This window comes from Netta rufina (genome assembly GCF_964035555.1).
Source record: "Netta rufina genome assembly, chromosome: W".
Lineage (NCBI taxonomy): Eukaryota > Metazoa > Chordata > Aves > Anseriformes > Anatidae > Netta > Netta rufina.
The window spans coordinates 11,071,028-11,083,060 of NC_140139.1; the positions used below are offsets into that span (position 1 = coordinate 11,071,028).

The 12,033-nt window shown below is 33.5% G+C and overlaps 1 protein-coding gene across 4 annotated transcripts in view; it reads left to right on the forward strand.

The window, feature by feature from the left end:
• The window catches only part of LOC311220786 (nipped-B-like protein), a 194,445-nt gene that overhangs the window by 102,342 nt on the left and 80,070 nt on the right, over positions 1-12,033 (forward strand). For all 4 annotated transcript variants that reach the window (XM_084304368.1, XM_084304367.1, XM_084304369.1 and 1 more), the window contains 2 exons: positions 1,286-1,379; positions 9,923-10,552. In XM_084304368.1, the coding sequence (XP_084160494.1) occupies positions 1,286-1,379; positions 9,923-10,552 (724 nt within the window). The remainder of the gene's footprint in view (positions 1-1,285; positions 1,380-9,922; positions 10,553-12,033) is intronic.

The following is a 12,033-nucleotide window of genomic DNA, read 5'->3' on the forward strand; positions in this document are numbered from 1 at the left end:
AATTCAGGGTAAAATAAAAGGGGGGGGAGGAGAATAAAAAGGAGTTATATAAAATAACTATGTATGTACAGATAGCACAATATGAGCCACATTAGAATATTAGCTAATGAAATAACCAAGAATCACAATTTTATTAGGAAAATGATTAATCTTAAAATCATTTGAGGCTTCACTTGTATGACTTTATTCTTTAAAAGAATAGACTTTTTGCATTTTTTTTATAATTTATGTAAATTGTCTCTTCATAGATATAAGGGTTGTTAATTTTTTCTTTCCCAAAACATTCCCATAGATATTGCTAGCAATGAGAAATACTGTTTTATAAAAATTTAAATTTAGTAAGGTTCTTGACTGAATAAGCATACTTGTCACCAGCAGAGGCCTCCATGACAACGGTTAAAAAAGCAAAAAAAAGGTGTGTGTGTGTCTGAATAGTGGCTTTCATATTTAATTTTAAGATAGTGATGGGGGGGGGGGAATCACATTTACATTCTTGATGATAAAGCATGAACATCCTTACACTGTAATTGGTATTATATTATTACGTTTTTTAGAAATTAGGAATTTTTAGAAATTAGGAATTAAAATAAGTTGTTCTGTGCAAAACTGAAAAGATGGTAAAATGTTTTTGCTGTGTTGGGGAATTTCTCTGAATTGCCATCACGTTGTTTCCTATCTAACTGTTAAGACAGGCAAATAAGCTAAAATCAGTCAAGTTATGATATACACAAAACTATCTCAGCTGCTGCAATGGGGGTGCTACAGATTTTGTTCAGTCCTGATGTGTGTATGCTGGAGGGTATAAATATAAAACATTGGTTTGCTTAAATGTAAAAGTGAGATAGTATTATAGAGAAGCTTTAAGGGCAGGTTAAGTGGAAAAAATTTTGAATTTGTTTTAAAAATCTACTTTTTATGCTTGGTTTCAGTTGTTTATATAGTGTTCATACTTAGCAACAATTTACTATGAGTTCTTGTAACAAAAATTTCCTAAATGTAATCTTAATGTCAACCGAAAGTGATTACTTCAAACAGAAGATATGTACATAAATTTATTTTTGTGTGCATGTTCTGGTGATAAATTTTTCTTAGGGCTGTTGTGCTCTGGAATATTGCCTATATAGCAGTCTAATTTATAAAGATTTTGATATAAATAAATGTTTTTCTAATAGTTGTTGTATGATTTTTCATCCAATCCATTTTATCAGTGTATGTATTAATTTCAGTCTTTATTTTATAAAATGTTCATGTTCACGATGTTATTTTTTTATCATTGTCACTTTAGGATGGCGATCCTTCAATAAGGAATGCTGCATCTTTTTCCTTGAGGTCACCACAGTCAGTCTGCTCTCCAGCTGGAAGTGATGGAGCCCCTAAAGGTAGTCTAGCAGTCATATATATCAATGTATTTTTCCCAATTTAAAGGAACAGACTTTAAAGAGGTATTTAGTTAGTCCTTCTGACATCTTTTTTCAAATAGTACTAGAAAGTATGTCTTTAGATTACAGTAACAAAATCATTTTGAGCCCTGATCCAGAAGAAATTTCTGAAGGTCCAAAAATTGATTAATGGTACTTCAAAACATAGCTCAAATTAATGGAGGACAGAAGGATTTAAAATCCTTTCCAATATGAGGATTAAATTGTTTATAAGAATGTTTTTGGTTGCTCTGCATAATAAATGATTTCATGGCAGCATTACGAGTGTTGAACTCTTAACCAGCTCTAAGTGTTTTAACATGCAATGCTTGTCTTGATTGCAATCATCAGTTTTGAAGAACATGAAATTAACAGTAGTTCAGTGAATACAATACATGTAGCATAAACGAAGCCTGAAAACCTTAGCTGTGGAGAAAGAATAGGGCAACGTCAGTTGAATCTGCTCAAAATAATTCTTTATGCTAAAATATAGAAAGTATACTACTGTTTATAATATTATCCTTAAGAAGCAATGACTGAGCTGCATGAGACTTAGCAAGGTGGGGGTTGGGCATATTTTTACTAATACAGGTTTTCAGTGCTTATGTATTTACATGCTAATAGTAAAAAGATGCAACAGTGCTTTCCTCTCTTTTAGCCCTGGAACAAAATTGAGTCTTTCTGGATGGTCAGCTTGTGTTGAGAGGGAGAACAGGAGATGGGGGAGATTACAGAGAAGGTGAGGGTATTAGGCTTGTTCAGCCTGGACACATCAGGTCTTAGGAGTGGGGGGAGTTTAGAATAGCCTTCCCATACCTATGTGGAGATTATCAGAAATACTGAGTCAGACTTTTCACAGTGGTGTGTAGAAAGGATGAGATACAATGGACAATTGAAATGGGAGGTTCTGACTGGATATAAGGAAAACCTTTTTCACTATCAGGATAGTAAACCATTGAAAAAGGTTGCCCAGAGAATATGTGCATTTTCCATTCCTGGAGGTTTTCAAGACCAGGCTGGATAAAGTTCTGCGTGATGGTCTGACCTTGCTTACCCTGCTTTGAGCAAGAGGCTGGACTAAAGACCTCCTGAGGTCCCTTCTTAACTGAATTATTCAATGATCCTGTAACTGCTAAAATGATCTCTGTGGTTCATCTTCTATAGACATATACTGTGTTAGTGATGGAAAAAACATGGTTCAAATGCAAGTGAGAAATACTTGTATAGCATTCCATCAGCAACGTTTTTTAGGAGGTCTTGTGCTAAAGGACTTGTTGCAAGACTTGTGTAAATGGCAAAGACTAAATGTGGTTGTTTTCTTTTACTCAGTGTTTTTCTTTAACTCATTACACAAAATCCATGTTTGTAGAGCATTCACAACATTGTGAATCTAAGCTACTTCTACTCAGATATATGATTACTACTCAGCCAGAAGAATATTTGAATTATTTTTTGGTTAAATTGCAGCTGTTTCAATTGATTGTCTCAGAACCCATTTTGAAAGGATATCATTATAGATTACCTCTGAAAACAATCTGATTGTACATTTCAGATTGTAATGTTTCAGCATTAGAGGGGCTGAAAAAGTGCAAGAGGAGCTTTATGATTTATTTATCTGTATGTTAGATTTACTTTTCTCATTGATAAAGCACACAACTGAAATACTATTAGTAATGGTGCTACCATTTTGCCTTCTTTGAGATTAATGGCTGAGAGAACCATTTCTTGATGCTGCAAGAATCTTGCCAGACATTTTATTCCTTTAATCAAGCATTTTATAAGTGTATTGAAGAGGTGTAGATAATTACAATATCGCTTAGAATATGTGATCCCTGATAGTGAGCTTTTGGCCTATGATTTGAAGTGAAAGTGGTTGGTTGTGCTGATAAATTTTGCAGTGATGAGCAAACAACAATATCTATGCTGAGATTTTTCTGGCTGCTGTCATTAGCCCTTGAAAGTTTGGTTGACAAGTTGCAAACTTTGATAAAGAACATTAGCAAAATATTTAATTTTTTGTTTGGGAGGACAAAAAGAATGGTACTAGATATCGTCAGTCAATAGAAATATCTCAGGGAAGGATATTACAATATCTAAGCTTTCTTATATAGTACAGAAATGTGAGGCAATTACCGAAGGTACAGGTACAGACTGCATTTCTGTACTTTTGACATGGAAATAGCAAGGACTTCTGGAGATTTGGAGTATGTGGTTGCACAGTCTTGAATCATTTAAAACTGAACGATAGCTGACTGATTGATGGAATTTGAATGAGGAAGAAGTTTTGTTTGTAACTCAGGAAAAATATTTGAGGTGACAGAAGTTATATTTGCTTTTTTGTTTGGTTATTCACTTATTGAATTAAACAAAGTTTCTTTGTTACAGAAATTATTGCTTCACCTCTTTTGCTTCAGTAAAGGTACCAGAGCAGCTGAAGTTTTATGCAGAAGATTTTAGGCTGGACTTTATCCTTTCTTTTTAATGTAAATTTTAGATTTTTAGCTATGTAAATAGAATAGTGGCTCTGCTTTCATGGTATCATCTATTACCACATCTGCTTTTATGATGAATTCATAGGAATGAATTTTCCTACGAAGAATTAACAAGGAGCAATTTCCTTCTTCTAGTCTCATAAATTTTTTTGTGGCATCCATTACCCGAGATGGATTACTCATCAAAATCCTTTATCTGTTTATTCTACTTTCCTACCAGTCTTTGGGAACTTCGGGAAAAAATATTTAGTTATTTAAGACAACTTCTAAAGGTGTGTATAAAGGAAAATCTTCCACTAAGTTCTTAGTCCACTGCTTTCTGGAGAGAAAGCATATATTTGCATATATATGCTCATATATTTACAGTCCTGTTTCCATACAGTTTCCTTAACTTCTGGGGAAACATCTCTAAGGAATAGCAACAATCCTTATTAAACTATGCTATTTTGCAACTTTTTTTTTCTTCCCGGAAATGATTTGTATTCCCTCCAGAAATTGTTAAACTTTTTTCTTACAGGAAATATTTCAACATTACCCTTCCAACACTTTATAAGACACTGAAAATTACAGCCATATCCAAATTGTATTTAGAGGCAGATATTTTCCCAATTAGTGCTTTATTATTTTCTGAATAATTTGGAAATACTAGTTTTATATTCTTAGGGATTTATAAGACTTCTCCAGAGAGATTCCTCTATACTTGGTCTCTATGTATAGTGGGTTGCAAGGAGAAAAAAGAATGTTTTCAAATCTCTGTTGCATACCTCAGTGCTCACAAAGGTATTTGTTAAAAAAAAATCACCTCTCCCTCTCTCCTTTGAAAGAAAGGTGGAAGAAATTTATTTAAAGGTGTTTTCTGACAGGGCCAAAATAAGCATTCATTCTTGCTTCTACAAGTTTTAACTTTTTACACAAAGATGCTTCTGAATACAGCAATTCTAAGGTGGAACAGACAAAGCTGTTTTTTTTTATACGGCATTTGAAGCTGAGTAGAAAGTGGTGGGACTCTGTCCTGAAGATTTGATTCTGTTTTTAAATACTGTTGCATGCCTCTCTCAGACACTCAACACCAAAAGTTTGGTATCATCATTAGATAATAATTATTAGATTAATGCAAGTACTCTCTAATTCTATTACATGAGAAGTCATTATTGACAAATATTTTAATACTGCTATTCTTAAGACTGTGCTCTGGAAAGCTGCATTTGTTTACCAATACTCTGCTCATTCGTTTTCACCAAGAACGATTGATACTCTTTGAATACATTTTTCCAATAGAATATACTACAATCTTTCAGTATTTTTGCCTAGACCATACTTCTTCAGTTTGTTAGTGTAATTGATATGAGAAGCTATATAGAAAGCCTTGCTTAAGTCCAGGTATGACACTCAATTCTCTTTAATCCACAAGATCTACTGCTTTATAGAATGACATTATTACGATTTGATGATACTTATTCTTAACAAACTCACTTTGGAATATTACCTCTTCGTTATTTTCTCAGTCCTTAAAACAAGTTGTTCTCCTACTATGTACTGAAATCATACAGTATATGTATAATAGTCTGGACAGTAATTTGCCATCCTTTTGAATAGACTTTTCCATTTTTGAGTGTGCTGGAGGCGCAAATTCTCAAGATGATTATTACCAATTGTGTAATTGGTTTAACAATGGTTTCAGGGTGAATTTGTCTGATGACATTTTCATGAAAACATTCAATTTATGTGAAGGTGATTAATAGGATCATATTAAATAAAAAGAATTATATATATATTTTCCATTTATACAGTATAACTGTCATCTCTTGAAGTTTTTCAGCAGTAATCTGTGAATGTTCCTCAGGTTCTGTCATAACCAGGTTCTTAGCTTTTCCAACAGACATCAGTACCAGTGCAATATGGATATTATGGTCTTCACATGTAGAACATATGCACTCATTAATGCCTCTTTTCCCAAAGACTTTTTTCAGTAAAAAGTCTGGAATGCTGTGTCCAGGTTTGACCTATAATGATTTAGTACCCACTTAAATAATGTTCACAGAGTCTTGACAATCACTTTTTATGAATTTAAAAAGACACAGTACTTGAATGTTGGTGGTGTTTCTCTCTAGTGTGCTATGAACCAAGTATTATCCATCAGTCTTCATTTGTTCACTAGTAGTTTTTTCTGGCCTTCATGCATAGGGAATAATACTTCTTACAAAAGAGCATGTACGATTGGTGAAAGACTTTCTTTCAACATCTGGGAACCTTTACCTGTAAGGGATTTAAAGGAATATGAAGATACTATTTGGAGTGATCCTTTTGAAGTTGTTGTGAAAGTGAAAAGTTAGTAATTCTTTTAAATATGCAGGTCCTAAGTTCCTGGTAACCTTAATAGTTGTTTTTAACCGTGTAGATCACAACAAAGAAATTGACCAGTGGTGGGACTTTGGTGCATCAGCTTTGAAAGGCAAGTGGTCTTTGTTCTAAAGAGACTCAAAGATTATCAGAGAAAGTATCATGAATGGTTAAATAAGATATGAGTGCTGTGGCATAATTAGAAAGTGTGCATACAAAAAAATATAAGATTTAGATGTCAGTGTTGTGTATAATCCAGACAAAAGCTTATTTGTTTGCTACTGATCTTATTTGTTTGTTACTGATCAGTAACACAGTAATACACAATGATCAAGTGAAGTCATTTCATGGTAAACAAGAAGTGGTTTTGAAACATTTAATTCTTAAGATGGCTAAACCACTGTTAATGCAATGCACTTTATAGTTGCTTGCATTATAAAGGATATGTTAGGAAATCAGTCAAAAGTCTCAGGAAAAGAAAAGTGTTTACAAATTGCTAAAGAAGTTCATAAAACTACTTCCATTCTCAGTGCCATCTAGCACTAGGGAAACTAATTAATGTAGAGAACCAATCCTGGAGTTATCATGGGTGATCAGTATGACTTTAACTGAAAGACTATGGAGGTATTGTTTATGGGTGTATTTGTTCTTTGTAGAGTTCTGATTTCTTATGTTGTTACCTGCTTCTAAGTTATATTTATCATTATTGGGATGACAATAATTATCTTCTGTTCACTAATGATATAATGACCGTCCCAAAACAATGGAGAGTCTCCTTTTATCTCACAAGTTTTATGTATTCTTGCCATACAAAAAAGTTTGGACAAGGTTCTTTTGTCGATACTATCAAACTACAGAAAATCAGATCTTTTTTTCTTCTGAATTACTGCACAGCTCTAGATTTAGACTGGAAAGCTACCTACATATTTCTCTGTTATAAAAGAATGTTCTAAAACTGGGGTCATTCACAAAGATCATATCCAAAGATCATCATATGGTTTACTACACTGACAGCATTTTGTAGAACAAACCTTCTCAACCTTGGAATCTTGTCTGCTTCAGCTAATATATCATATCTCTGTGTATTCTTTCCATAAAAAACATTTCTTCTGTTATCAATAAGTCTCGTGAGAGCTTTGTTCTCAGATATATAATAGCTCAAAGCCTTCTCCCATAGGAAATATTCCAGACTGACTTCAACAGTAATAGGTGAAACTCTCTCTGTATAATGAGTGATATTTTGTCTCAAGTCTAAGCATCCAACAGTGTGTGGTACATGTTCAGTGTGTGATAAATGTTCAAAACTGTTAATGTCTGTGGTAGAATGAAACTGTTCCAGAATACTTCATCTTTTTCAATTTCTTTTCACCTCAATGCCTACGCATAGTAGCTTCTAAGCCCACTTATTGCAAGAGGCTTAACCATCTGTAGTCATCTCAGAAATATGTGAAGTTATTGCCAGAACACATACTCTTAAAATGCAGCTTATACTTATATTATTCATAGTGCTGCCTAGGAGAGGGAAAACTGTACTTTGTTTCTTCATTTAACTGGAATCTAAGTACATTCAATGGAATGCACTGAATTCTGACCTCCTCAAGTCTACCCAAAGATTAAAAAAACAAAAACAAAAAACTTATCTGTTGCTGCAGTGTTATTTTTCAGCATGACAAATGCAAAGTAATACTAAAGCAGAATGATCTTGTCATATTTACTTAAAAGTTTAGGGCAAGGAAGAATCAAATCTCTGTCCACTCTTTGAAGCCTAACTGTGTAGAACAATGTGTTCCATTATTGCAACTTCAGAAGTATTGATTTAAGTACTAATTCAAGAGTAAGATGTCAGTAAGTTCTTTGAAAAATTTTGAGCTGCCTCTGATATTTGTAGAAAGAAAAATGAACCCTGTATTTCCAGTGAGTGGTGCTCATTACCTTAAAGAAAATCAGTGGCTAACAATTCGTGCTATTCGTTAATCTTGTAAATTATTTTTTAAACAGACAGTAATTAGGAGAAGTGTGTGTGCATGCCACATGCATGCATCACAAGAATAGGAATCTATGGTGGAAGGCAAGTGAGAGAGCTTTGTAGGGTGTAACCTGGATTTTGGTATTAGTGACTGGGTATGGTATCTAATTTGAGGAGGGGAAATAATGTAGTGAAAAGATCTAGAGAATCAGGATGAATCAAAACAGAGCTTCTCAACCTTGTGGATATTATTGGCAGAATATGGAGTTGTTTCTCATGGTCAAGGAGAACTGGGTAAGAGAAACTCATTTTATACCCAGCTCTACATACTGACCCTATAGGATATCTCACAGAATGTACTAGAGATAGAAAATAAAGTATAGCAGCCTCTGCAAAGCCATCAGTAAAGGAACACCTTTCATTTGAACTGCAGATTTGGTAGATGTATCCATTCTTTTTTTCATCTACAGGTCAGTGCATTGTTTAATTAATAATATTTCTTAAAATATCTGAAAGACATTTAAGCTGCAGAATAAAGCTACTTTCTTGTTTAGTGGTGTTTCTTGAATGAAGCACATGGGGACCTGTCTTCCAATGACCTAAAACAGAATGACTAATAATAATATCAGTCACTGCCTTCTGAAGAGCAGTATTCCCTAGTAGATGAATGGGATCAGATAAATGTTTGCTTTGTTTAAACAAGAGGAGACTGGAGTATATTAGTCTTTATTATTATTATTATTATTATTATTATTATTATTTTATATGCACCAGTAATCCTTTTTAAACCAAAAAATATAGCTTAATTATAGCTTAAAATCATAGTTGGGAAAGGTTGAAATGTTATCTGCTTTTCAAAGTTTTTTTTTCTGGGCTAAAAGTTATGGGGAGCTTGTTTAATTTGAGGAACAAAAAAAAAGTGATGAATTGGAGAAGATTTTTAATGCCCTCTTTTAAAATGTCATTTTTATGTCCTCTTTTAAAAATTTCTTTAGATATATTCAAAGTCTGGAGTGAGTGCATATAGAAGTAAAAAATCATACATTTTAAAAGGGAAAGAAAGAGAAGAGCTAAGGCAAGGAATATTAAAAAAAAAAAAAAAAGGTGTGAAAATGAACTATCAGAATCAAAGTTAAAGAAGAAGGAAAGACCAATTTATTTTTAAAGACTTTTTCTAATTTCATCTTTCTATGGACGCATAAGCTAGGGAACCCTCACTAAACAACTGTTGTGGTGTTTTTGTTTATTTGTTTGTTTGTTTTTTTGTTTGCTTTTAAATTTAACAATGTGTGGATGAAATGGCTAACAGTACACTGATCATTGTCTTCATCACTGGATCTTATGAAGTCAACTTATGTAGTCAACTTACTTTCATTGACTATTTTCTAATAGTTGATATTCTGAACCTGCAAGTACTATTTTTTTTGTGTGTGTGTTTTTGTTTGGTTGGTTTTGTTCCATCTTCTCTGAAATGATCCCTTCACCATTTGTGGTGGACTGTTAAAACTTCTAGGAAATACAATGTAACTATCTGGAATACATCTTGATCTAGGAATGATGTGTCTCCTACCAATCTTATTTAGACCTTTTGTGAACACAGATATATGTACAAATACACATTAAAATTATGTAGGTTATATTTAGTGTGTTTTTATATAAAATATGAAACAACATAACTGTTCAGTTTTTCTGAATTATTATTCTAGGATCAAGACCACCTTTAATCCTACAATCTCAGCATCCACCTTATTCATCACCTAGAGATGTTCCCCCAGACATACTGTTAGATTCTCCAGAAAGAAAGCAAAAGAAACAAAAGAAAATGAAGTTAGGCAAGGATGAAAAAGACCAGACTGAAAAAGCTGCAATGTATGATATCATTAGTTCTCCTTCCAAGAACTCCACTAAGCTTACATTAAGACTCTCTCGTGTAAGATCTTCGGATATGGACCAGCAGGATGATATGCTTTCTGGTTTGGAAAACAGCAGTGTGTCAGAGGGTGATATACCTTTTAATGTGCAGTACCCAGGACAGACTTCTAAAACACCCGTTACTCCACAGGATGTTAACCACCCACTAAACACTGCTCAGTGTTTGCCGCAGCATGAACAGACAGCTTTCCTTCAGGCACAAGTGCCTGTTTTACAACAGAACACTTCAGTTGCTGCAAAACAGCCTCAAACTCCTGTGGTACAGACGCAGCAACAGGTTTCGCAACAAGGAACTATAACGTCATTTGATGAAGTAGAATTGGATGCATTGGCTGAAATTGAGCGGATAGAACGTGAATCAGCTATTGAAAGGGAGCGATTTTCAAAAGAAGTGCAAGATAAAGGTAAAAGGATTGTGTGTGTGTATACACTATATTTATTATATAAATATATATATGCCTATAAAACCCATATATATATATAAAAATAAAACTTCCTTTTATTGTTACATAGTTCAATTCTGTTTGCTCAGTGTAGGTTCTTCTATGATATTCATTTTAATTTCCCTCCAACAATGGACTGTAATTTCATATATGCATATTTTTAGTAGTTGGTATTCTTTATTTGGGATCTTACTGTATGGAAAGTGAAGTTCTTATGTTTCAAAATTCTTTTTAACCTACTCTTATTTGAACCATGAGACCGAATGAAGTACAATTAACATCATTTATAAAGTTTCTAAAATCCCACTAGTATGTACTATAAGTCAAAATTTGTTATAAGTTATGGTAGTTAAATTATTCATTATCTATGTTATCTAATTTAAGAAAATAGAGGAAAACTTTTATCCTCATCTATTCATATCTCCATTTGAACCTAACGTGAAGAAGGTGTTAGATTAAAATCACATCTCTTCTTTTAAAGGCACTGTAATGATTGGATAATATATACTACTATATTGTATCCAGTGTTGTTCAGCTGCTCACCAGAGAGAGCATGTTTTCTCCATATTCAAAGATTTTTTTCTGTTCTTAAAAGTGTCTGAAGAGAGAGAATGAGAATTAGAATATAATTGTTATAAATATTAAGTTTAACGCTTTAGATATTCCTTATTTGGTAACTAAATCAACTCTTGTTAAAAACGTTGTTTGTCAATCTATAGAGAAAATTGGTGTTCACCTCAAAAGAGATCTACTACCTTTAATTTTGATTTAATTAAATGGGGGATTTTGCTGCTCTGCTTACCTCTCTTGTAGTAATTTTAAATTTATTTATGGAGAGCTTGTGGTTTGTCTCCTAATACTTTGTTTCTTCAAAAGCTACTTTTATTTCTGCACTGCTAGGGTAGATTCTGCAGCATATTTTAGCTGAGAAACAGCTAGAAAAATGTGCATTTTTTATGGTGTGCAACAGCCTTCAAACACTTAGAGCAAGACTAAAACACTCTTCCTTTTTTGTTCTGACTTTCAGGAAATTATGCACTTCAGTTGTGAAGTTTGTTTACTATAATTACATAGCCATAGGTAGACTCTGATTCCTTTCTTTTATGGGGTAAAGGAGTGATTTTTATATAATGCAATCTACCCCCTTCACCACTGCTTGATAACCAACTTACCAAATAAGGATTCCAACCTTACGCTTCACTTACTGCCTGCATTTTCTGCCAGGTCTCGGTTCTTACTGAGTTCCTGCAATTGCTATGGATTGGGTTCAAGAAGTTGCTGCCTTATGTTGGAACAAACAATCACCATTTATTCACGGGTATTAAGTTGTCCCTATGCTAGGCAGCAGCTCTTTTCTTTTTGTCTGCCAAGTTTTCAGTCATGAATACAGAAAATATTGAGTAGAAGAATTTTTACCAGTCTCATGGCAAATTACCTGAAAA